The sequence below is a fragment of the Oreochromis niloticus genome, linkage group LG16 (assembly GCF_001858045.2).
Source record: "Oreochromis niloticus isolate F11D_XX linkage group LG16, O_niloticus_UMD_NMBU, whole genome shotgun sequence".
Lineage (NCBI taxonomy): Eukaryota > Metazoa > Chordata > Actinopteri > Cichliformes > Cichlidae > Oreochromis > Oreochromis niloticus.
This window is the reverse complement of record NC_031987.2, coordinates 7,575,528-7,601,948: the sequence shown is the minus strand read 5'-3', so window position 1 is coordinate 7,601,948 and position 26,421 is coordinate 7,575,528. Positions and strand designations below refer to the sequence as shown.

The following is a 26,421-nucleotide window of genomic DNA, read 5'->3' as shown; positions in this document are numbered from 1 at the left end:
TGTCTCTACTTGTTTTTGGACAAAGTCTCTCATAGCTGGGAATCCAGTTCTAGTAGCATCAGATCCATCCAGCAAAAACACCACATCCTTTCCTGCTGGCGGTCTGACCACTAAGAGACATGAGATTTACCATATGTTTAACTTGGTCAATCAAATATTTTGCAGCTAAAAAGCAACATGGTAAAATTGAACTCTTTCTTTGCAACCACAACTATTTTGAAAAACAAAACAAAAACAATCCACTGGCTGACTTAACACAGCACAACACATATCCTTTCTTTTCACACTGTTTTCTACCATGACACTGGAATTTGAAGATGGCTCATGTTCTTACCAGTCACTGTTGGGGTCAAAGGTGTGACTCTCATTAGCACTGTGCTCATTACAGAGGAGAGCTGTTCTTGAACAATGGGAAGGTCAGTGAAGTCAGACACAGATACAGCATGACTGGGCTCGCCAGTTATGGTCTGAAGTTCTCTGGGGTCAGAGCCTCGGGTTCCAATTGCAATGGTCAAGACACCCAGCTGTTTGAGAGCAGAGGCTGGTTCATCAATACTGTCAAATGATCTTCCACCAGTGATCAATATTAGGACCTGCGGAACTCCTTCGGGACGCCTGCTTCCGGCAGAGGCCGTGAAGACGTTATCCCTCAAGTACCGGAGAGCTGCTCCAGTGTTGAGGGGTCGTCCGCCTTTGTGCCTCAAACCTCTGACACTGTCAAGGACCTCTCTTTTTGTGGTGTAAGTGTTCAGATAGAACTGGACGGTTGGATCTCTGCTGTACTGAACAACCGACACACGGTCTTTGCCATCATCCACACTGAGTGTCTCTACTTGTTTTTGGACAAAGTCTCTCATAGCTGGGAATCCAGTTCTAGTAGTATCAGATCCATCCAGCAAAAACACCACATCCTTTCCTGCTGGCGGTCTGACCACTAAGAGACATGAGATTTACCATATGTTTAACTTGGTCAATCAAATATTTTGCAGCTAAAAAGCAACATGGTAAAATTAAACTCTTTCTTTGCAACCACAACTATTTTGTAAAAACAAATAATTCCACTGCCTAACTGAACTCTGAAAAACACATTTGATTTTTTTTTCAGACTGTTTTCTACCATGATACTGGAGATTACAAATGAGTCACGTTCTTACCGGTCACTGTTGGTGTCATGGGCGTGGCCCTCACTATCACTGTGCTCATTACAGAAGAGAGCTTTTCTTGGACACTGGGAAGGTCAGTGAACTCGGACACTGGCAGAGCATAACTGGGCTCATATGATATTTTCTGCAGCTCTCTAGCATCTGAGGTCCTAGTTCCGATGCCAATCACATAAATGCCCTGCTGTTTGAGAGCTGAGGCTGGGCTATCTACATTGTCAAAAGACCTTCCCCCAGTTAGCAAGATCAATATCTGTGGGACACCCTGCAGGCGTCTACTCCCAGAGGAGTTTGTAAAGACGTTGTCTCTGACGTATTGGAGAGCTGCCCCGGTGTTTAGGGGTCTTCCTCCTCTGTGTCTAAGCCCTCTGACCGAGTCCACCACATCCTCCCCTGTGGTATATGTGTTCAGATAGAAATGGACCTCTGGTTCTCTGCTGTACTGGACCACAGAGACATGGTCTTTGTTTTCTCCCACATTGAGTTTCTCCACCACTCTCTCTACAAAATCACGCATGGCAGGGAAGCCATTCCTTGTGCCATCAGAACCATCCAGAAGGAATACGATATCTTTTCTGTCACGTGAAACTGAGAAAAGACAGTAGGACAAAACAATGAAAACCTTTCACAAAGGTTGTGAGATTTTCTTTCACTGGCACACTAATCTTTTAACAACACTAGCCTGGTCTACTTCTGTTTTAGAAAGACCAAAGCATGCCACCAACTGGTTTGAAATGCACAAAAAACCTATACACACATCACATTCCTTTATTTGCTTTTCCTCACTGTAGCTAAAATAAGTGAATTTTGGAGCCAGCAATAGGATGTGTCTGACAACATACCAATTACGGTTGGTAATTCTGGGGTGACTTCAATAACTGCAGCTTCCACAGAGGACTCAACTTGCTGTTGCACTTTGGGTAGGTCAGTCAGTTCAGACACAGATAGAGCATAACTGGGCTCGCCAGTTATGGTCTGAAGTTCTCTAGGGTCAGAGCCTCGGGTTCCAATTGCAATGGTCAAGACACCCAGCTGTTTGAGAGCAGAGGCTGGTTCATCAATACTGTCAAATGATCTTCCACCAGTGATCAATATTAGGACCTGCGGAACTCCTTCGGGACGCCTGCTTCCGGCAGAGGCCGTGAAGACGTTATCCCTCAAGTACCGGAGAGCTGCTCCAGTGTTGAGGGGTCGTCCGCCTTTGTGCCTCAAACCTCTGACACTGTCAAGGACCTCTCTTTTTGTGGTGTAAGTGTTCAGATAGAACTGGACGGCTGGATCTCTGCTGTACTGAACAACCGACACACGGTCTTTGCCATCATCCACACTGAGTGTCTCTACTTGTTTTTGGACAAAGTCTCTCATAGCTGGAATCCAGTTCTAGTAGCATCAGATCCATCCAGCAAAAACACCACATCCTTTCCTGCTGGCTGTCTGACCACTAAGAGACATGAGATTTACCATATGTTTAACTTGGTCAATCAAATATTTTGCAGCTAAAAAGCAACATGGTAAAATTGAACTCTTTCTTTGCAACCACAACTATTTTGTAAAACAAAAAAAAAACAATCCACTGGCTGACTTAACGCAGCACAACACATATCCTTTCTTTTCACACTGTATGCTACCATGACACTGGAATTTGAAGATGGCTCATGTTCTTACCAGTCACTGTTGGGGTCAAAGGTGTGACTCTCATTAGCACTGTGCTCATTACAGAGGAGAGCTGTTCTTGAACATTGGGAAGGTCAGTGAAGTCAGACACAGATACAGCATGACTGGGCTCGCCAGTTATGGTCTGAAGTTCTCTAGGGTCAGAGCCTCGGGTTCCAATTGCAATGGTCAAGACACCCAGCTGTTTGAGAGCAGAGGCCGGTTCATCAATACTGTCAAATGATCTTCCACCAGTGATCAATATTAGGACCTGCGGAACTCCTTCGGGCCGCCTGCTTCCGGCAGAGGCCGTGAAGACGTTATCCCTCAAGTACCGGAGAGCTGCTCCAGTGTTGAGGGTCGTCCGCCTTTGTGCCTCAAACCTCTGACACTGTCAAGGACCTCTCTTTTTGTGGTGTAAGTGTTCAGATAGAACTGGACGGCTGGATCTCTGCTGTACTGAACAACCGACACACGGTCTTTGCCATCATCCACACTGAGTGTCTCTACTTGTTTTTGGACAAAGTCTCTCATAGCTGGGAATCCAGTTCTAGTAGTATCAGATCCATCCAGCAAAAACACCACATCCTTTCCTGCTGGCGGTCTGACCACTAAGAGACATGAGATTTACCATATGTTTAACTTGGTCAATCAAATATTTTGCAGCTAAAAAGCAACATGGTTAAATTAAACTCTTTCTTTGCAACCACAACTATTTTGTAAAAACAAATAATTCCACTGCCTAACTGAACTCTGAAAAACACATTTGATTTTTTTTTCAGACTGTTTTCTACCATGATACTGGAGATTACAAATGAGTCACGTTCTTACCGGTCACTGTTGGTGTCATGGGCGTGGCCCTCACTATCACTGTGCTCATTACAGAAGAGAGCTTTTCTTGGACACTGGGAAGGTCAGTGAACTCGGACACTGGCAGAGCATAACTGGGCTCATATGATATTTTCTGCAGCTCTCTAGCATCTGAGGTCCTAGTTCCGATGCCAATCACATAAATGCCCTGCTGTTTGAGAGCTGAGGCTGGGCTATCTACATTGTCAAAAGACCTTCCCCCAGTTAGCAAGATCAATATCTGTGGGACACCCTGCAGGCGTCTACTCCCAGAGGAGTTTGTAAAGACGTTGTCTCTGACGTATTGGAGAGCTGCCCCGGTGTTTAGGGGTCTTCCTCCTCTGTGTCTAAGCCCTCTGACCGAGTCCACCACATCCTCCCCTGTGGTATATGTGTTCAGATAGAAATGGACCTCTGGTTCTCTGCTGTACTGGACCACAGAGACATGGTCTTTGTTTTCTCCCACATTGAGTTTCTCCACCACTCTCTCTACAAAATCACGCATGGCAGGGAAGCCATTCCTTGTGCCATCAGAACCATCCAGAAGGAATACGATATCTTTTCTGTCACGTGAAACTGAGAAAAGACAGTAGGACAAAACAATGAAAACCTTTCACAAAGGTTGTGAGATTTTCTTTCACTGGCACACTAATATCTTAACAACACTAGCCTGGTCTACTTCTGTTTTAGAAAGACCAAAGCATGCCACCAACTGGTTTGAAATGCACAAAAAACCTATACACACATCACATTCCTTTATTTGCTTTTCCTCACTGTAGCTAAAATAAGTGAATTTTGGAGCCAGCAATAGGATGTGTCTGACAACATACCAATTACGGTTGGTAATTCTGGGGTGACTTCAATAACTGCAGCTTCCACAGAGGACTCAACTTGCTGTTGCACTTTGGGTAGGTCAGTCAGTTCAGACACAGATAGAGCATAACTGGGCTCGCCAGTTATGGTCTGAAGTTCTGTGCTGTCAGAGCCTCGGGTTCCAATTGCAATGGTCAAGACACCCAGCTGTTTGAGAGCAGAGGCTGGTTCATCAATACTGTCAAATGATCTTCCACCAGTGATCAATATTAGGACCTGCGGAACTCCTTCGGGACGCCTGCTTCCGGCAGAGGCCGTGAAGACGTTATCCCTCAAGTACCGGAGAGCTGCTCCAGTGTTGAGGGGTCGTCCGCCTTTGTGCCTCAAACCTCTGACACTGTCAAGGACCTCTCTTTTTGTGGTGTAAGTGTTCAGATAGAACTGGACGGCTGGATCGCTGCTGTACTGAACAACCGACACACGGTCTTTGCCATCATCCACACTGAGTGTCTCTACTTGTTTTTGGACAAAGTCTCTCATAGCTGGGAATCCAGTTCTAGTAGTATCAGATCCATCCAGCAAAAACACCACATCCTTTCCTGCTGGCGGTCTGACCACTAAGAGACATGAGATTTACCATATGTTTAACTTGGTCAATCAAATATTTTGCAGCTAAAAAGCAACATGGTAAAATTGAACTCTTTCTTTGCAACCACAACTATTTTGAAAAACAAAACAAAACCAATCCACTGGCTGACTTAACACAGCACAACACATATCCTTTCTTTTCACACTGTTTTCTACCATGACACTGGAATTTGAAGATGGCTCATGTTCTTACCAGTCACTGTTGGGGTCAAAGGTGTGACTCTCATTAGCACTGTGCTCATTACAGAGGAGAGCTGTTCTTGAACATTGGGAAGGTCAGTGAAGTCAGACACAGATACAGCATGACTGGGCTCGCCAGTTATGGTCTGAAGTTCTCTGGGGTCAGAGCCTCGGGTTCCAATTGCAATGGTCAAGACACCCAGCTGTTTGAGAGCAGAGGCTGGTTCATCAATACTGTCAAATGATCTTCCACCAGTGATCAATATTAGGACCTGCGGAACTCCTTCGGGACGCCTGCTTCCGGCAGAGGCCGTGAAGACGTTATCCCTCAAGTACCGGAGAGCTGCTCCAGTGTTGAGGGGTCGTCCGCCTTTGTGCCTCAAACCTCTGACACTGTCAAGGACCTCTCTTTTTGTGGTGTAAGTGTTCAGATAGAACTGGACGGCTGGATCGCTGCTGTACTGAACAACCGACACACGGTCCTTGCCATCATCCACACTGAGTGTCTCTACTTGTTTTTGGACAAAGTCTCTCATAGCTGGGAATCCAGTTCTAGTAGCATCAGATCCATCCAGCAAAAACACCACATCCTTTCCTGCTGGCTGTCTGACCACTAAGAGACATGAGATTTACCATATGTTTAACTTGGTCAATCAAATATTTTGCAGCTAAAAAGCAACATGGTAAAATTGAACTCTTTCTTTGCAACCACAACTATTTTGTAAAACAAAAAAAAAACAATCCACTGGCTGACTTAACACAGCACAACACATATCCTTTCTTTTCACACTGTTTTCTACCATGACACTGGAATATGAAGATGGCTCATGTTCTTACCAGTCACTGTTGGGGTCAAAGGTGTGACCCTCATTAGCACTGTGCTCATTACAGAGGAGAGCTGTTCTTGAACATTGGGAAGGTCAGTGAAGTCAGACACAGATACAGCATGACTGGGCTCGCCAGTTATGGTCTGAAGTTCTCTAGGGTCAGAGCCTCGGGTTCCAATTGCAATGGTCAAGACACCCAGCTGTTTGAGAGCAGAGGCTGGTTCATCAATACTGTCAAATGATCTTCCACCAGTGATCAATATTAGGACCTGCGGAACTCCTTCGGGCCGCCTGCTTCCGGCAGAGGCCGTGAAGACGTTATCCCTCAAGTACCGGAGAGCTGCTCCAGTGTTGAGGGGTCGTCCGCCTTTGTGCCTCAAACCTCTGACACTGTCAAGGACCTCTCTTTTTGTGGTGTAAGTGTTCAGATAGAACTGGACGGCTGGATCGCTGCTGTACTGAACAACCGACACACGGTCTTTGCCATCATCCACACTGAGTGTCTCTACTTGTTTTTGGACAAAGTCTCTCATAGCTGGGAATCCAGTTCTAGTAGTATCAGATCCATCCAGCAAAAACACCACATCCTTTCCTGCTGGCGGTCTGACCACTAAGAGACATGAGATTTACCATATGTTTAACTTGGTCAATCAAATATTTTGCAGCTAAAAAGCAACATGGTTAAATTAAACTCTTTCTTTGCAACCACAACTATTTTGTAAAAACAAATAATTCCACTGCCTAACTGAACTCTGAAAAACACATTTGATTTGTTTTCAGACTGTTTTCTACCATGATACTGGAGATTACAAATGAGTCACGTTCTTACCGGTCACTGTTGGTGTCATGGGCGTGGCCCTCACTATCACTGTGTTCATTACAGAAGAGAGCTTTTCTTGGACACTGGGAAGGTCAGTGAACTCGGATACTGACAGAGCATAACTGGGCTCATATGATATTTTCTGCAGCTCTCTAGCATCTGAGGTCCTAGTTCCGATGCCAATCACATAAATGCCCTGCTGTTTGAGAGCTGAGGCTGGGCTATCTACATTGTCAAAAGACCTTCCCCCAGTTAGCAAGATCAATATCTGTGGGACACCCTGCAGGCGTCTACTCCCAGAGGAGTTTGTAAAGACGTTGTCTCTGACGTATTGGAGAGCTGCCCCGGTGTTTAGGGGTCTTCCTCCTCTGTGTCTAAGCCCTCTGACCGAGTCCACCACATCCTCCCCTGTGGTATATGTGTTCAGATAGAAATGGACCTCTGGTTCTCTGCTGTACTGGACCACAGAGACATGGTCTTTGTTTTCTCCCACATTGAGTTTCTCCACCACTCTCTCTACAAAATCACGCATGGCAGGGAAGCCATTCCTTGTGCCATCAGAACCATCCAGAAGGAATACGATATCTTTTCTGTCACGTGAAACTGAGAAAAGACAGTAGGACAAAACAATGAAAACCTTTCACAAAGGTTGTGAGATTTTCTTTCACTGGCACACTAATATCTTAACAACACTAGCCTGGTCTACTTCTGTTTTAGAAAGACCAAAGCATGCCACCAACTGGTTTGAAATGCACAAAAAACCTATACACACATCACATTCCTTTATTTGCTTTTCCTCACTGTAGCTAAAATAAGTGAATTTTGGAGCCAGCAATAGGATGTGTCTGACAACATACCAATTACGGTTGGTAATTCTGGGGTGACTTCAATAGGTGTTTCTTCCACAGGGGACTCAAGTTGCTGTTGCAATTTGGGTAGGTCAGTCAGTTCAGACACAGATAGAGCATAACTGGGCTCGCCAGTTATGGTCTGAAGTTCTCTGGGGTCAGAGCCTCGGGTTCCAATTGCAATGGTCAAGACACCCAGCTGTTTGAGAGCAGAGGCTGGTTCATCAATACTGTCAAATGATCTTCCACCAGTGATCAATATTAGGACCTGCGGAACTCCTTCGGGACGCCTGCTTCCGGCAGAGGCCGTGAAGACGTTATCTCTCAAGTACCGGAGAGCTGCTCCAGTGTTGAGGGGTCGTCCGCCTTTGTGCCTCAAACCTCTGACACTGTCAAGGACCTCTCTTTTTGTGGTGTAAGTGTTCAGATAGAACTGGACGGCTGCATCGCTGCTGTACTGAACAACTGACACACGGTCTTTGCCATCATCCACACTGAGTGTCTCTACTTGTGTTTGGACAAAGTCTCTCATAGCTGGGAATCCAGTTCTAGTAGTATCAGATCCATCCAGCAAAAACACCACATCCTTTCCTGCTGGCTGTCTGACCACTAAGAGACATGAGATTTACCATATGTTTAACTTGGTCAATCAAATATTTTGCAGCTAAAAAGCAACATGGTAAAATTGAACTCTTTCTTTGCAACCACAACTATTTTGTAAAACAAAAAAAAAAACAATCCACTGGCTGACTTAACACAGCACAACACATATCCTTTCTTTTCACACTGTTTTCTACCATGACACTGAAATTTGAAGATGGGTCATGTTCTTACCAGTCACTGTTGGGGTCAAAGGTGTGACCCTCATTAGCACTGTGCTCATTACAGAGGAGAGCTGTTCTTGAACATTGGGAAGGTCAGTGAAGTCAGACACAGATACAGCATGACTGGGCTCGCCAGTTATGGTCTGAAGTTCTGTGCTGTCAGAGCCTCGGGTTCCAATTGCAATGGTCAAGACACCCAGCTGTTTGAGAGCAGAGGCTGGTTCATCAATACTGTCAAATGATCTTCCACCAGTGATCAATATTAGGACCTGCGGAACTCCTTCGGGACGCCTGCTTCCGGCAGAGGCCGTGAAGACGTTATCCCTCAAGTACCGGAGAGCTGCTCCAGTGTTGAGGGGTCGTCCGCCTTTGTGCCTCAAACCTCTGACACTGTCAAGGACCTCTCTTTTTGTGGTGTAAGTGTTCAGATAGAACTGGACGGCTGGATCGCTGCTGTACTGAACAACCGACACACGGTCTTTGCCATCATCCACACTGAGTGTCTCTACTTGTTTTTGGACAAAGTCTCTCATAGCTGGGAATCCAGTTCTAGTAGCATCAGATCCATCCAGCAAAAACACCACATCCTTTCCTGCTGGCTGTCTGACCACTACGGGATATAAGGTTTATGTTTATCTTGGCCAGTCAAATGTTCTTCAATATAAAGACATGTATTGTACTCACACTCATTTGTTTTATTCTTCTTTAATTAGAAATTCAGTAACTGATTAATTTTATCTCACCGCTAATTCACATGAATAAAATGTACATATTAAAATTAACGTATTAAATTTGAGAAATCATTTAAATTCTTACCTCCCTTTGTTTCCCCTTCAACTGCCATTTTAGTAAAGTGACTCATCAAACTTTCTTGAATTCGCGGCAGATTTACAAAGTCTGGGACCGAGTATTTGAAATTTGGGTTTGATGAAATCATTTCCATCTCAGCTGAATTGGACATTCTTGATCCAATTGCAAATGTAGTGACACCTGCTGTTTTAAGCATACTGGCTGGTCCTCTTGGAGAATCTCTAGATCTTCCACCAGCCAATACAATAAGTATTTGTTTGACTCCTTCATGTTGTCGACTTCCAGCATTTGGAACAAAGACATTATCCTTCACAAACTGCAGTCCTGCCCCAATATACTGTGGCCTTCCACCTTTGGGTTTAAGACTTGTAATGTGCTTTAGGACATCAACTTTTGTTTTGTAAGTATCCAAATTAAAGTTAAGTTCAGCATTGTTGCTATACTGCACAACTGCGACTTTATCTTTTCTTTGGTCCAGGTCAAAGCTTGTAACCATTTTTCCAACAAATTCACGTATGGCACTGAAACTCATCCTGACATCATCAGATCCATCAATGAGAAATACAATATCTCGTTTTATGCTGGAGCTTGAACCTAAAAAAATGCATAATCATGTAAATGTGTAAATTTTGTTCCTAACCAAATCAGCAGACATCAAATTACTGTTGAAGACACTTCAGCATAAGGTTTACAAGGTTTGTATTTAAATAATATTAAATGAGACTTTTGATTAATCAAACTTCATATCATCAAATGTTATTTTCACTTACCTACATCAGGGCTGATAGTACTTTTGAGAGAGGATATGACTGACAGCAACTGCTCTCTCACATGAGGAAAGTCCGAAGTATTCTTTATAAAATACATTGCTCTAGGAGCTAATTGTTCCATCTCAAACCTATCAGCATTATTCACACCAATGCCAAAAAGAACAATTCCCGCATTTCGGAGCCTTTCCAATGGACCTAAGATTTCATCATTTGAATTTCTTCCACTGAAGAGTATCAGTATCTGTGGGACTGCATGCAGCGCTCTGCTTCCAGATGAAGCAGTGAAGACATTATTTTTCACATAATCAAGGGCTACACCAGTGTTCACAGTGGACCCTCCTTTCAGTTTCATGTTGTCCAAATGATTAATGATATCATCTTTCAGTGAGTATTTGTTTAGAAGAAACTCGGTTGTGGGCTCTGTACTGTACTGGATTAAAGCAACTTGTGCTTTTTTTGGCCCAATTTCTATTTGCTTGACAAACTCTCTGACAAATTCCAAAGTTTGTTGTTCACTTGGTTGCATATCATCAGATCCATCAAGGAGAAAAACAATATCAGCACTCTGGAATCCTGCTTCTGCAGTCACAGATGTATCTGAAATGGGTTATGAAATATTTTACAAAACTTACATCTTACATATAACTTAAAAGATAATCATGATATGCAATCATGTTTGGAAGGAAGCTATTATAAATTGTTGTTCTTCTTACCAATAGTTGAAAATTCTGTTGTTTCTTTAGTGCCCCTCAACATGGCTTCCACTGATGGATCTAAGCTTTGTAGATTATTATAGTTTGTGACATAAAAATAATGTGCTGGTGTGTAGGAGATAGTCTGCATTTCCAAAGTATCAGCATTCTCTGTTCCAATACTAAAGGTTTTGATGCCATTGTCTTTGAGTGATTGTGCTGGTCCTCTGACATCATCTCCAGATCTTCCACCACTAAAAACATACAGATACTGAGGGACCAAGTCTGCACGTCTGCCTCCAACTGAAGCAGAAAAGACGTTGTCTCTGACAAACTCCAGTGCTTTTCCAATGTTCAGTGGTCTTCCAAATTTATGTCTCATTGTTCTTATGGAATTTAGCACATCATTCTTGGAAGAATAAGAATTCAAGTAAAAATTAGCAGTGGCATCACGACTGTACTGAACAACAGCCACTTGGTCTCTATCATTTCCCAAATTTAAACTTTCCACAGTTTTTTCAATAAAGCTTCGTATTTCTTCAAAACCATTCAGTGAGTCATATGATCCATCAATGAGAAACACTACATCACTTTTCTTAGGATCTGCAACAACAAAAAAATGTAAACAGAATGTGACAATGACGGTTTCTGAAAATCCTCCAATCTCTCCTCTTTACTAGATAATGAAAACATTGATTCTTACCAAGACCTGCTGTGGGAGCAATTTGTTCTACATGGTGCAAGGCCTCTCTTAACAATGCCAACACATCTTCCTGAACACTAGGAAGTTGTCCATATTCAGCAACTGGGAGTGCGTACTTGGGTTCATGAGCTATTGTCTGTAGCTCTAGAGTGTCAGCATCAGATGTCCCAATAACAACTGAAATTGCACCAATTTGCTTCATCATTCTGACTGGGGTTCTTATGTCATCTGCAGATCGTCCACCAATCAGTAGTATGAGTATCTGTGGAATTCCCTCCTGATGTCTACTACCAGACATAGGGGTATATACATGTTCCTTCAAGTACTGGAGAGCAGCTCCAATGTTGTGAGGATAACCCCCTTTGTGTCTCAGACCATTTACTGCTTTAAGAATATCCTTCTTTGTTGAATAACGACTCAAGTTAAAATTAATCTCTGCAGTGTCACTGTATTGGACCACAGCCATGCGATCTTTGTTTATATCAACGTTTAGATGCTTTGTTATCCTCTGTACAAAGTCAATAATATCTGGGAATTTTTGCTGAGAATCATCAGAACCATCAAGCAAAAAAACAATGTCTCTTCTGTTGGGATCTGTAATCGAAGAGGAATTTGAACAAACTGGTTGATGATGACATTGAAAAATAAAATTATTCTTGTAAATTTACATTCATCCTGCATGCAGAGCCTGTGCTTCTATTACAACTAATCAGCCAACATCCAAGCAAAAGATTTGCTTGACAGATGTTGGACGTAGTTGCCCACACAACAACTATGTCTAATCCTGTTATGGACAATACTGAACGTATAATCTTCACATATTGGGAAAAGGGCTTTATATTTTAATAATTATCCAGTCGCAATTATCAATTGCTTCAATTTTTAAGAATCAAATGAAAAGTAACCTTTGAGTGTAAATAAAACATAAAGGGCTTTTTACAAAGTCAACATCCTGATGACCACTGAATTTGAGTGTGAAGGAGTTAGCTGTTCTGCTATCATCTATCATTCACCTAAAATAAGGGATTTCGTGTCTGCAACAATCTGACAATCCATTAAATCATGCGCCCAGTATAAGAGCTAACCATTACAACCTTACCGTGCGATGGTGGTTTCATGGCAGGGTTTTTAATCTCCTTCATGGTAGAAATGATTAGTTGTTCAATATCTGATAGATTATTGATATCTGCTGCATGGAAAGCACGGTCTGACTTCTGTGCAATAGACTGAATCTCAAGGGTGTCTGCATGATCTATTCCAACCACAAAAGTTGTTACACCCATTTCATTCAAGTTTTCAGCAGCATTTCTGACGTCATCACTGGAGCGTCCACCAATTAAAAGAATCAAAATCTGGGGGACACCATCCTGGTGCCTACTTCCAGAGGAAGCTGTTAAAACATTATCCTTGACATACTGCAGTGCTGCACCAGTATTGAGGGGTTCACCTCCTTTATGCCTCAACCTTCGCAAACTGTCAGCAACATCTTGCTTTGTGTTGTATGTATTTAGGAGAAAATCAACAGAAGGTTCTCTGCTGTACTGCACTACTGAAACACGATCTTTGTTTTTGTCCACACTGAGTGTCTCCATGATTCTTCCAACAAAGCCAAGAGCAGCATTGAAGGTTTTCTGCATTTTATCAGAGGAATCCAGTAAAAACACAATATCCCGTTGAATGGGTTCATTTTGACCTGCAGGAGCTTGACAGAAATTATGATGCTAAGTTAGAGTTAAGCATTATAAGACAAATAGACCATGAAAACATCAATAAAAAGTCTTACCTAAAGGACTTTGTGATTTTTGTCTTGGCTGCTGCCGAGGAACCCTTTTTAGAAGTGACACAAGTTGATCATGCATTCTCCCAATATCATCAAATTGAGTTATGGAGAAGGCATAGGAAGGGTCATGTGCGATCATTTGGAGCTCAAGTATGTTTGCATTTCTGGTACCCACACAGAATGGAACAATTTTTTCCTGTTTTAGAGCAGCAGCAGCACTTGCAACATCATCTTGAGATCTTCCACCGCTCAGCAGAATCAATATCTGAGGGACACCTTGTTGATGCCGACTACCTGAGGACTCGGCAAAAGCATTTTTTCTTACATAGTCAAGAGCTACCCCAGTGTTGAGGGATATGCCTCCTTTATGGTTCAAACGTTGGATTGCACTGAGAACATCTTGTTTTGCGATGTAGGTGTTCAAATTGAAATGTGTCTGTGGATCTCCACTATACTGAACCACAGAAACACGATCTCTGTTCTCATCAACAGTGAGTGTTTCTACTATTTGTTCCACAAAACTCCTTATTGCTGGGAAGTCACTTTGTGTATTATCCGATCCATCCAAAAGGAATACTATGTCTCTTTGAGGAGATTCTAATTCAACTAGAAAAGAATATGAAAGCCTTGTTTAGCAGTCAAACATAAACATAAGCCAAAATGTACTGTGGTGCAATAATTAGCCATTATGTTGTTGGCAAATATACTAAAACTGGTAATGAAATTCAAAGAATTATTGTTTGTAAATGATGTGTTAGATGCAACAATTTTTAGGAAAACTGGCTAACAAAGAAAAATATTGGGAAATTACAAGCTAAGTAGCATATTCATCTTTCACGCATGAAAGATAGATTAAAGTCAAACAAGTTCTTTTGTTCAAGAACATATTTCCAGTCAATGATGTGATTATCACCGGCTCAAGGGAGAGCTTAAGAAAAGAAAGAAAAGCTCTCTGGAGTACAAGAAGAAAAAGGATGGCAGCCAACCAAGAAGCAAGTAACATGTAAGATCTGTCTGGCAGGTGAAGAGAATTTAACAAATGTGAAACTGAATCAATGACACTCTTCAGAAAATAATTCAGTTTCATCGCATTTGAAATTAAGAAAGACCAAATGTGCAAGAACAGAAACAGCAAGTCGGTTTAAATTTAAATTATATATTACATTTGTTTCTTACCTACAACAGTAGCAGGCTTAGCTGATATTTCTGTCTGGACAAATGCTACTAAATCTGGCTGAATGGACAAAATTTCAGCAAAGAAAGGCAAGTTGAAAAGATATCTGGAGGAGAATGCAATTTTTTGAAGTTCCTCTTGGTCAGCGCTTTTCATTCCAATTGCAAAAGACATAACACCGATTTGCTTTAGTCCAAATGCAGCTCTGGAAACATCATCTTTGGATTTTCCCCCAGTCAGCAAAAAAAGAATCTGAGGAACTCCCTCCAGGTGTCTACTCCCAGATGAAGTTGTGAAAACATGGTCTCGCACAAACTGTAAAGCAGCTCCAGTGTTGCGAGATTTTCCTCCTTTATGTCGAAGACTTCTTACAGCATAGATAATAGCTTTTTTGGATCTGTGAGTTATTAGGTTGAAGTAAATTGAGGCATCATCACTATACGGTATAACACCCACTCGAACCTTGTCTTCGCCAATCTCCAACACTTCAACCATTCTTCTGACGAACTCTCGAATAGCTGGGAGACCATTTCTGGAGTCATCTGACCCATCAAGGAGAAACACTATGTCCCTCCGTGTGTCAACTAGATAATACAAGGATGGATAGAAGATTTGCGAATTACGCATTTGAGATGTTCTAACAGTCATGCATATTTATTAGCATGAGCAAGTCAAGCTCAGTGAAAAAACTGAGCTATAAAGACGTGAGCTATTGCTCTGAAAAGTGAACAAACCATCTTTTTACCAATAAAGATGTATAAGACCATTGAATGACTGATCTTCCAAGTGACTTCAAAGTAGTAAGTGAAATGGACAGTTGGAAAGAAAACATAAAACCAAAAAATACCCCAAAATCAATTTCTTTTTCAGATAGAATAGGCTTTTTAGTGAGAACAATCATGAATTTTACACAATAGAAATGCCTCAAATAATGGGGTGAATAATTACCAAAATCGCCAAATAAAATCTTATCAATCATTAGAGCAGAGGTTCCCAAAGTGTGGGGCCCGCCCCCTAGGGGGGGCGCAGAGCCATTGCGGGGGGGGGGGGGGGGGGGGGGGGTATGAAAAAAAAAAAAAAAGAGCGCCTGGACACTGTGGACAGGTTTTTGACGGGGCTCCCACACAAACGCAAAGCAGGAGATGAAGCATCGCCAAATATGTTTCCAAACCAACTTCCTTCCAAGCCGAAGACAGGAAAATATGGTGAAGCATATCTTCCCTTTGGCTTCACCTGCACAAGTGCCAAGGTAGGTCTCCCCTGCAAAATTAGTTTCCCTGCGTCGGGAGCAGCGCTGGGCTCTCCAAATCACGGACAAACAGTATCCCACATTCTTGATTTTTAGTTCACAAACACTTCTTGTAATAACTAACTACTCCTGACATTTTGGACATGTTAGCTCTTTATGCAGTAAAGTTACAGTGGGATACAAATAATATCAGGCTGATCCTGCCGTAATTTGTTCCCCCGGTTCAAATCACGGACAAACAGTATCCCACAGCTGTTTATGTGTTTAAACCCATTTTGCACAGAGGCATTTTTTGAAAAATGTATTGACAGCAGTGTTGAATATTATTACACAGGAAAAAAAACAGCTACACGTAAAATAATCACACCGTGACGCCTCTGCCTTTCTAAACGGAGGGACAGTAACTGTGTGTATATGTAAGCGTGTAAAACCTGAAGATAGTCAGATTAACAGTAACAGTATTTTGTCTCTATCTGCCATTCTGCAATTCATCTCATGTAAACAATAACGTGGCGCACAGCGTGACGTGAAAAGAGGCACATACCTTTGACGTTGCGTGACAAACTCTGTAATCCTCGTCCACACGTAAACGCAAAAAAGGAGTTTTAAATAATCTCCGTTTTCGGTGAATCGCAACACCGTTTACGTGTTGATGAAAAGCCCAAACGCATAGAAACAGCTGAGTTTTCAAAAATACCCTTGTAGGTGTGGACGTAGCGTTAAAGAGTTTATTTTATTACTACCTGTAATTTCTTGCCGTTTACTTGTATTTGCTTAATTGTTTACTAAATGTTTGAGGTGTGAAATAAACCGCAATGGAGTTTGTAAACAAAATATGGGTGTGTGTGTTTGGAGGATGCGTTTGGGGGGGGGCGAACATTTTTCTTGTAAAAAAGGGGGGCCTGGCAAAAAAAGTTTGGGAACCACTGCATTAGAGTTTAGGGATATGTTAGTTTTAGGAGAAAATGCAACAGTGCTAAGGAGTAAAACTTGTCCTGATGAAATAATATTAGCTTATACACTGACATGACTGCAGTGTATTATCTTGAGTGTCTTTGTGTCTGTTCAGTGAACCAATAAGTTGTGACTGGACTGAGGGTAATTCAGAAACCTTATATGTGAAACCAGGTTTGAGCGCAATCATTTCCAACTCTGATATTTTGGCATCTCTCACTCCAAAATGTAATGTAAAATGTAATGTTCTTCAAGAGCAAAAGCTGGGCTTCTCACATTATCAGTGGACAGTTTGCTACTTAATTAAAATCTGATACCCATGGAGGAAGTAAAGACACTATGCCTCACAAACTGAAGAGCTGCACCAATATTATGGCATCTCCCTCGTTTGTGCCTTAAACTGTCTATGGCATTTTAATTGTAATTCTTGTCTTGTGAGAATTTAGATAAAAGCTGACCCGAGGGTTATCTGCAAACTGAACCACAGACACTCTCTCTTGGTTCTCACTGATATAAAGGCTCTCTGCTATGTTTTTAACAAAGTGTCTAATGTCTGGGAATCCATTTCCAGTGTTATCAGAGCCATCAAGTAGGAACGCAATATTTCTTTTTACAGCATCACCTTGTGTTAAGACAACAAATAGAATTTAATTAAGATTAACATGTGGTTAACATAAGTTAGATGAGATATAAAGCACCAAAAATAGCAGGTTTTGTGAGTTCGGGACACCAGAAAAAAATAATCTTACCATGCTGTAGGACGACCTCTAACTCTTCCCTTGGTAGGCTCACATAATTATTGAGTCTTTGCGGTATGGTGCTGAGCTCACTGAATTCCTTAACGTTGAAGGCAAAAGAAGGGTTGTGCGAGATGGCCTCAATCTGCTTTGGGTCTGCATCCTTGACACCAACACCAAACGGTACAACTCCATCTGTCTTCAGTGCTCCAGCGGGTTCCTTTACATTATCCGTAGATCGGTCTCCAGTCAAAACAATCAGAAACTGAGGGACATTTTGTGAAGCACGACCACCATTACTGCCAGACAGGATGGTGTCTTTCATGAATCTCAGAGCAGATCCTGTGTTTAAACTACGTCCACCATTCACTCTGAGTCCTTGGACAGCTCTTATCACTTCATCTTTGGTTTTATAAGTGTTAAGGAAAAAACTTGCAGCTGGCCTTTCACTGTGTTGAACCACTGAAATTCGTACCTTGTCATCTCCAATGTCAAGTGGTTCGATTACTTTAATGATAAAATCCCGTATGTAGGCAAAATCTGCTCGAACTCTATCTGTGCCATCAATGAGGAAAGCAACATCTCTTTCAGCTCCAACAACTGAAGGAAAAAAATACACATATATTTATGTTTTGCCAGATAAACAGTTGAACATATTTTTTATTAGACAAAGAAAACAGAAATTCCAAACTAACCAGTTTCCTCTTGGAATACTGTCACGTCGGTAGCACCAACCACTGTTACCAACCCTGGCATGATTTGTTCAGCCAGGCCTGGTAAACCAGAGAAGCTTGATGCATGGAAAGCCAAATCTGGAACAAAGGCAACATTCTGCAGTTGGGCCTTATCTGCTTGTCCAGAACTGACTGTGAAAGTCAAAACACCAGCCAGAGCCAACCTATCAGCCACAGATTTAACCTGATCTTGAAGTGGACCACCTGTGATCAGAACCAACACCTGCTGGACTCCTTGCCTTCTGCGTGACCCCCTTGATGAGTGAAACATGTTGTCCAGGGTATAATTCATGGCAGCTTCTGTATTCAAAGCTGAGCCTCCAGTCAGCCTGAGTTGAGAGATTTTTTCTACAACCTCTTCCTTGGTCCTGTAGTTGCTCAGGTAAAATTCTATTTTTGGACGGTCAGCAAACTGCAGGAGACCAATCTGGACCCTGTCGGGACTTACATCAAGTTGGTTGATCGTATTGATCATGAAGTCTCTCACATAGGGCAAATTACTGCTGCCAACATAGTTTGAGCCATCCACAAGAAAGACAATGTCTCTGACCATTTTTGTGGTCTCCACTATGGTTTCCTCCGTCACTGAAGAAAAGCACAAAAATTGATTAATTACTCTCTGTGTAATGCCATGAACATGTGCTTTCAGTGTTAGTGGCACATTAACTGCTGCAACATTTATCTGTGTGTAAATAAAGAATTTAACAAGTAAAGTGTCCTATATTTATTACTTCAATTTGTATTTTTTACAGTTATTTACAAATATAACTGTGAAAAAATACTTCAAACCACAAAGACGTAGTACCAAAGTAGAAAAAATGCCAACTAAACACTTTGGAAACATCACTAACACAACTACTTACTCAGGATCAATTTATATTTTTCAGCTGGCATGAAACTGGCTCGTGTGTTTATACTCCACACAAATCACAGAATTGTCCTGGTTTTCAATTTTGAATGGATACTTTTGCATTAATTGTTTTTCCACATATTTATTCAAAGTTTTCTTTATTTATCACATTAATCAAAAGTTCATTTTAGCCCTAGGTTTCCCTTTCTAATTATCCTGAATTTCACTGAAAGACAAATCATTACTGACCACTTGAAATGAAAGCAAATGGACTTCTTTCCTACCGATTTCTGAATCCTACTTTACATTCCCCTGTGACATTAAGAACCAATTCTTTGATCCACATGGTGGCTAATATGCTCCTTGATGGCTCACATGATTGTAGGGTGGGTTAATGACTATCAGTAACAATTCCAAGGGGATAACCCCACCATGGGTTAAATACCTGGGGCTCAGTTTTTAGTCTTGAAAAAGACCTTTGGGTGAGAACTGAAATGTCTTCACAAACCAAAGGGTGTCCTGTTGCCTTCATTTCAAGCACTTAGGGGATCAACAACCTACACAGATGTAGCATTACCTGTTGTGGTGGGTACTCCTCCAGCTAAAGTAGAAAGAGCACTTATCATTTTCTCTTTGTTCTTTCGAATCAGTGTTCGCAAATCCTTCTCGTAGAACACAGCATCGTCACCAAGGGCGATTTGCTTCAGCTCCTGCTCATTAGCTGCCCTGGCGCCTGCAGCCAGGGTCAACACACCTAGTTCCCTCAGGGCATTCGCAGGTTCTTCCACGCTATCACTGGATCTTTTGCTGGTTAACAACACTACAAGCTGGAGTACACCCTGCTGAATACGGCTGCCCTTCTCTGGCTGCAACATTCTTTCCCGGACAAAGTTCAAGGCTGCTCCAATGTTGACCACCTGTCCTGGTCTTGGTCTGATAGTTCCCAAAGCAGAAATGATATTCTCCTTGCTCCCATGGGTGTTGAGATCCATCTCAGCTTTCGGGGAAGCAGAAAACTGTGCAATACCCACTTGAACTTGATCTGGACCGATTGGCATGCTTTCCACAAACTCTCTGATGAAAGCCCGCACAGAGTTAATGTATGCTGTTCCCATTGTACCATCAATAAGGAAAATGATGTCTCGATTTCCAACTGTTTTCGACTGAATAACTGAAAAGAAAACAACAACAAAAATTTCAGTAAGGAAGAAATATTGTAGGAGATATTATAATAATCGGTCTATAAGAATATGTTAAGGGCTACCAAAACTCTGAAAATATATTTTGTTAATAGATTTATATTTTATATTTGCATTAAATTATTTGGCATAAGGGTAAAGTATTACTGACATGGAAAAAAGTAGGACAAATTTAGACATCTTCTAATAGACATCAATTACAATTTACAAAATGTTAGAAATGCTGTGACTGCTATAGATCAAGTGATAAAGTGATTTATTTTATTCCCTGAAACCCATATATTGTTATATTTTTACAAAGTACAACAAGTGTGCATGCTCCTTTAAAAAAAAACGTTAAATACGCTAAAACGATCAGATTTTGAAATTCAATTTAAACTGCATAAATAATACAAATGCACAAAGCTCTTTCTGTTAACTGATTTAACTAAGATGATCTTATGCCATTGTTAAAAATATATGTCTAATAAACCATATTTTGAGCAACATACATCCTAGTTACCTAAAAAAAAAAAAAGCTGTAACTCTTTGTAAAATTTAATTTAAAAAGTAATTCAATTATCTGCTAATAGTTTAAATTCTGCATTTGAATAAAATGATTACAACTTATCAGATACTGAAACTGAGAAATTTGTTTATTGAAAAATACATTGTCATTTTGATTTTTTTTCCAGAAACACTCTGGGAGTAGAAGTTGCATCAAATAATTATAAAATAGAATCCCAGAGTCTGATGCATTCACCACTCAGTTATAAACACTTCCACAATTTGAGAATACCATTTCTGAACACAAAATTGAAGAAATAAGGAACAATAAAATTTGGATTTCAAAATCTACAGGTTATTAATCATTCAAATATTCTGAGAATCCAAAGACATTTTTGTGTAAAAGCGGTGAGGCCAAAAACCTTAATGGAACACTGGATTACTTTTGTAGTGAAAAATAACTGCTGATGCTTGATAAGAATTGTGAAAAGTTACAAACACATTAAAATTATACTAATGCCCATACATTGTTGCCTCTTACATTGAATCTTTTTAATGAGAACATTCTGCATATTTTCCAGCAACATATAGTGGCTTGCAAAAGTATTCGGCCCCCTTGAACTTTTCCACTTTTTGTCACATTACAGCCACAAACATGAATCAGTTTTATTGGAATTCCACATGAAAGACCAATACAAAGTGGTGTACACTTGAGAAGTGGAACAAAAATCATACATGATTCCAAACATTTTTTACAAATAAATAACTGAAAAGTGGGGTGTGCATAATTATTCAGCCCCCTTTGGTCTGAGTGCAGTCAGTTGCCCATAGACATTGCCTGATGAGTGCTAATGACTAAATAGAGTGCACCTGTGTGTAATCTAATGTCAGTACAAACACAGCTGCTCTGTGACAGCCTCAGAGGTTGTGTAAGAGAATATTGGGAGCAACAACAACATGAAGTCCAAAGAACACACCAGACAGGTCAGGGATAAAGTTATTGAGAAATTTAAAGCAGGCTTAGGCTACAAAAAGATTTCCCAAGCCTTGAACATCCCACGGAGCACTGTTCAAGCCATCATTCAGAAATGGAAGGAGTATGGCACAACTGTAAACCTACCAAGACAAGGCCGTCCACCTAAACTCACAGGCCAAACAAGGAGAGCGCTGATCAGAAATGCAGCCAAGAGGCCCATGGTGACTCTGGACGAGCTGCAGAGATCTACAGCTCAGGTGGGGGAATCTGTCCATAGGACAACTATTAGTCGTGCACTGCACAAAGTTGGCCTTTATGGAAGAGTGGCAAGAAAAAAGCCATTGTTAACAGAAAACCATAAGAAGTCCCGTTTGCAGTTTGCCACGAGCCATGTGGGGGACACAGCAAACATGTGGAAGAAGGTGCTCTGGTCAGATGAGACCAAAGTGGAACTTTTTGGCCAAAATGCAAAACGCTATGTGTGGCGGAAAACTAACACTGCACATCCCTCTGAACGCACTATCCCCACTGTCAAATATGGTGGTGGCAGCATCATGCTCTGGGGGTGCTTCTCTTCAGCAGGGACAGGGAAGCTGGTCAGAGTTGATGGGAAGATGGATGGAGCCAAATACAGGGCAATCTTGGAAGAAAACCTCTTGGAGTCTGCAAAAGACTTGAGACTGGGGCAGAGGTTCACCTTCCAGCAGGACAACAACCCTAAACATAAAGCCAGGGCAACAATGGAATGGTTTAAAACAAAACATATCCATGTGTTAGAATGGCCCAGTCAAAGTCCAGATCTAAATCCAATCGAGAATCTGTGGTAAGATCTGAAAACTGCTGTTCACAAACGCTGTCCATGTAATCTGACTGAGCTGGAGCCGTTTTGCAAAGAAGAATGGGCAAGAATTTCAGTCTCTACATGTGCAAAGCTGGTAGAGACATACCCTAAAAGACTGGCAGCTGTAATTGCAGCAAAAGGTGGTTCTGAAAAGTCGGGTGTGCGTAATTATTCAGCCCCCTGAGTCAATACTTTGTAGTTATTTATTTGTAAAAAATGTTTGGAATCATGTATGATTTTCATTCCACTTCTCAAGTGTACACCACTTTGTATTGGTCTTTCACGTGGAATTCCAATAAAATTGATTCATGTTTGTGGCTGTAATGTGACAAAATGTGGAAAAGTTTAAGGGGGCCGAATACTTTTGCAAGCCACTGTAGCTTTGTAGTAAAAGAATTTAGGTGCTAAACTGGCCTTCCTGCAGTGCAGACCGGTACTCAATTGAAAACATTTGGAACATTATGAAATAAAACCACTACAGAAAGGGGACACTGCTGAGTGGATAAAATTCTTTATCAAACCTCAATTCACAACAACCATCAATCTAAACATATACAATCATTTCCAAAAATGTTCTCAGTTTCAACATTTGATATGCTGTTTTTATAATGATTTCAATTAAAATGATTTTTTTTTTTTCTGTTGTCTTTTCATTGACATCATATTCCAACTTTTATGGAAACACAAGCACCGGAACGATATACAAATATCATTTTCTTATTAGGCTGTCTGGTAGTAATGACATCTTTATCTTCATCAAAAATTTGTGTAAATTAATAGAATGGAGTCAAATTTAAAATATGTTTAAGATGGTAATAGGACTCCTAAGTACTGTGTTACCACTTCTGTTATAAACTTAAAATTACAGATATAGAAACTAACCTACCACGTGCACTATAACATATCAATTGAATTATGAAGTCCCCTTCCACAACCGCAATGCCCCGCCAGTGTTTACTGAGAAGTTACATACCTTCTGTGAACTCATTCTGAACTATAATAGTGCGCTGGATCACCCCGTTAATGAGTGGGAGCAGTTGGTCACCAATGTTTGTAAGTTCTCTGACATCAGATGCTGACTGGACAAAACTTCTATCTGTAGCAATTGTTTCCAGATCTGCAGTGGCAGTATCGCCAATCGCCATGCCGAATGTGATAACACTGGCCCTCTTAAGAGCTCGGTCACCAGCACCAGTATCATCAGTGGATGGCCCGGCAGTGATAACCACCAACATCTGGGGCACACCCTCGTCAGCCCTGCTCCCAGATGTTTCACTTAAAAGGCTCTCGGCCACTTCCTCCAAGGCAGCCCCCAGGTTAGACTCATCGCCCCCTGTGTAGGTGAGGGCTTTCACAGCATCCAGGACTGATGATTTGCTGTAAAAGCTATTTAGATAGAACTTTATCTCTGGGCTGCTGTTGTACAGGACCAAGGCCACCCGAACAGTGTCCCTGCCCACATCAAGGCGCTCAATGATTCTCAAAACCAATTCACGCACATACGGGAAGTTTGCTGCTCCAACGTTCTGTGATCCATCAATTAACAGTACTAGGTCAGCTGTGTCTTGTGCTTTAAGGAGAGAGAGAGAAAACAAAACAAAATGGAACTTGTGAAAGCGTTAAATAAGTGAAACTGAGACAGAGACATAAATCAAAGAACTCGTGCTAGCTGTGTCATTCAGTGAATAAATCAACAACATTGCAAAACATCATACTGCATGTTGGCTGAACCAAGGAGATTTCCTAAAGTCCTGTAATTTGTTGAGCTTTGCTCCATAGATTTTTTTTTTTACTTGAATTCGATTTTAATTACAGTAACACTAGAATTTATTTACAGAAAACTCACAGTATTTAAACTTTTGATTATATACATGTCTTCTGAACAAAAATATATTTTTCTATACGTTTTAAGACAATGTTATGTCTTAGAGTTGGATGTATCTCACAGTTTTCTATGGGAATAAATTGTGACAGAACATGATCTGCTATTTAAAATCTAGAGCATCTAGGAACAAAAACAACTAAAAAAATCTGCAGATGGGCATAATGCATTAAGAATTTCCATTTCAGAGGAAAACAAATAATTAAATATACAAATAGATATAATCTTTTATGATATTTAATATTTAAAAAAATAATGTAATATGCCCATTTGTATGAGCTCCGCTGAGTTCAACCACCCCATGCAGACTCTTGTTACGGACCTCAGATGACGTGACCAGTCATGACCCTGTGAACCATCCTTGGTGCCTGCACATTTGCAGTCATTGAGACGTATGATTTCGTTTAAAAGGAGCAAAACCATGTATAATGGTGATGCTTCCAGTGTATTAGAAATGAACATGTACCCTTTGGATAACTGATTATTTTAAATTACCACTCTTCACTGCCGTTCGTCTTTCTTATGTCGGTGAATTACGACAGCAAATAGATTAGGCTATTTAAAGATAAAAAACGTTCTCAAAGTGCTTCTGCAGGTCAAGGATGTCTCCAGAAAGGTTCATCACTGTTTCAAAAACAGAATATTGCACATATTTTACACAGATAGACATTGTGACTGAAAAAAGACAAACACACATGTGCAGGACACATAAGCAGTGGTGCATGGTTAGCTATTGTTAAAAGCTCACAGTTTGATTTTCGGAGGCTTTAAAAGCTTTTAAAGGGTCCCAGAGACCTTGTTATCTTCCAAAGGTTTTAGAAGAGGACACTGAGGAACACTTGATCTTCTGAAAATGGCGTGTTGAATTATGACAGAAGCCATTTCAGCCTCCATCAGAGACCTACCTTTTGCAAAAGTACCAGGTACAACACCTAATGCAGTAAAGTGAACACATGCAAATCTTACTGTGATCTTTGAAGCATTAGAGGTATATTAAATGTTGAAAGACAAACCAAAAAAGTGGTGTTAATGTTGCAGGTGAACGGTGGAAGGTTACTGTGGTTAAAAAAATCGTTATGTTAATTATAAAAAGGTCCAGTCACAGCCGCATGTGCAGCAGCTTCTTCCTGCACATGTAGACATTAGTATGGTAGTGACGCTGGTCCCATTTCATTACCTGTCCCTCCTCCAGCCACAGGGGCCTCATTTGCCACAGGAAACCCCCCTGACTGGGTCACTGCATCACAAAGTCCCACAACTAAATCTTGAATTATACTCTGTAAGGCTGGGAAAGTGTCTACACTGAAAACGTGAGTGCTTTGAGGCTGGCTAGCCATCTCCCTGAGCTCCCAGTCCACTGCATCCTGAACTCCAACTGCAAACATCTCCACGCCTGCCATCCGCAGCACTTGAGCTGGCTCGGCAACATCATCCTGCGAGCGGCCGTCTGTTAGCACCACCACCACCTGGGCGACTCCGTCAGCAGCACGGCTGCCCGAAGCAGCGGTCAAATGTGTATGTATCAGAAAATCCAAACCCAGGCCAGTTCGCGTGCCCCCACCACGGTAAGACATAGCCTTGATGTGTGCCAGGACTCCCTGTGCAGTTTTGTAGCTGTTGAGCTGGAACTCAGTGTGGGGCCTGCTATTGTACTGTACAAGGGCAAATTTAAACCTTTCTCCTCCGACCTGGTGCAGAGATTGTATCAAGCTGTACAGAAAGTGTCTGACATGCTCAAAGTTCTCTTGACCCATACTCCATGATGAATCCACTAGAAAGTACAAATCAGCTGCCAAACCTTGTGCACAATCTTCCAAAGGAAGTGTTGGGAGGACAAAAGTAAAGACCAGTGAAAAGATGCTAACAAAGTGCATAATATAAATGTAATTGTTTGGTCATTTCAGTTTGATAGCATCAGTCTGTTTATGTATGTTTATTGTGTCAAATGTATCAGACTGACTC

General features: G+C 41.4%; 2 protein-coding genes across 2 annotated transcripts; both read right to left on the bottom strand.

The window, feature by feature from the left end:
• Position 1: 1 nt before the first annotated feature.
• LOC109197456 (uncharacterized) lies at positions 2-26,421 on the bottom strand. Its single transcript, XM_025903898.1, is given in 21 exon segments — positions 2-934; positions 2,826-3,173; positions 3,176-3,424; positions 3,645-4,238; positions 4,493-5,092; positions 5,317-5,916; positions 6,141-6,740; positions 6,960-7,553; positions 7,808-8,407; positions 8,633-9,232; positions 9,439-10,026; positions 10,203-10,799; positions 10,916-11,497; positions 11,598-12,191; positions 12,697-13,299; positions 13,381-13,983; positions 17,504-18,091; positions 18,187-18,810; positions 19,653-20,246; positions 23,551-24,147; positions 25,637-26,421. Coding segments are annotated over 21 exon segments (12,093 nt in total). The 5' UTR covers positions 26,334-26,421; the 3' UTR covers positions 2-293.
• LOC109197455 (collagen alpha-3(VI) chain-like) lies at positions 1,060-2,526 on the bottom strand. The gene is made up of 2 exons (XM_025903904.1): positions 2,003-2,526; positions 1,060-1,748 (listed from the first exon to the last, which is right to left on the bottom strand). Exons 1-2 carry the CDS (start codon positions 2,523-2,525, stop codon positions 1,132-1,134), a joined length of 1,140 nt encoding a protein of 379 aa, XP_025759689.1. The 5' UTR covers position 2,526; the 3' UTR covers positions 1,060-1,131.

Coding starts and splice junctions, on each gene's coding strand:
- LOC109197455 (XM_025903904.1), bottom strand. CDS start 2,525: ATGAGAGACTTTGTCCAAAAACAAGTAGAGACACTCAGTGTGGATGAT. Junction 1,749..2,002: donor AGAATTACCAACCGTAATTG/GTATGTTGTCAG, acceptor GTCTTTTCTCAG/TTTCACGTGACAGAAAAGAT.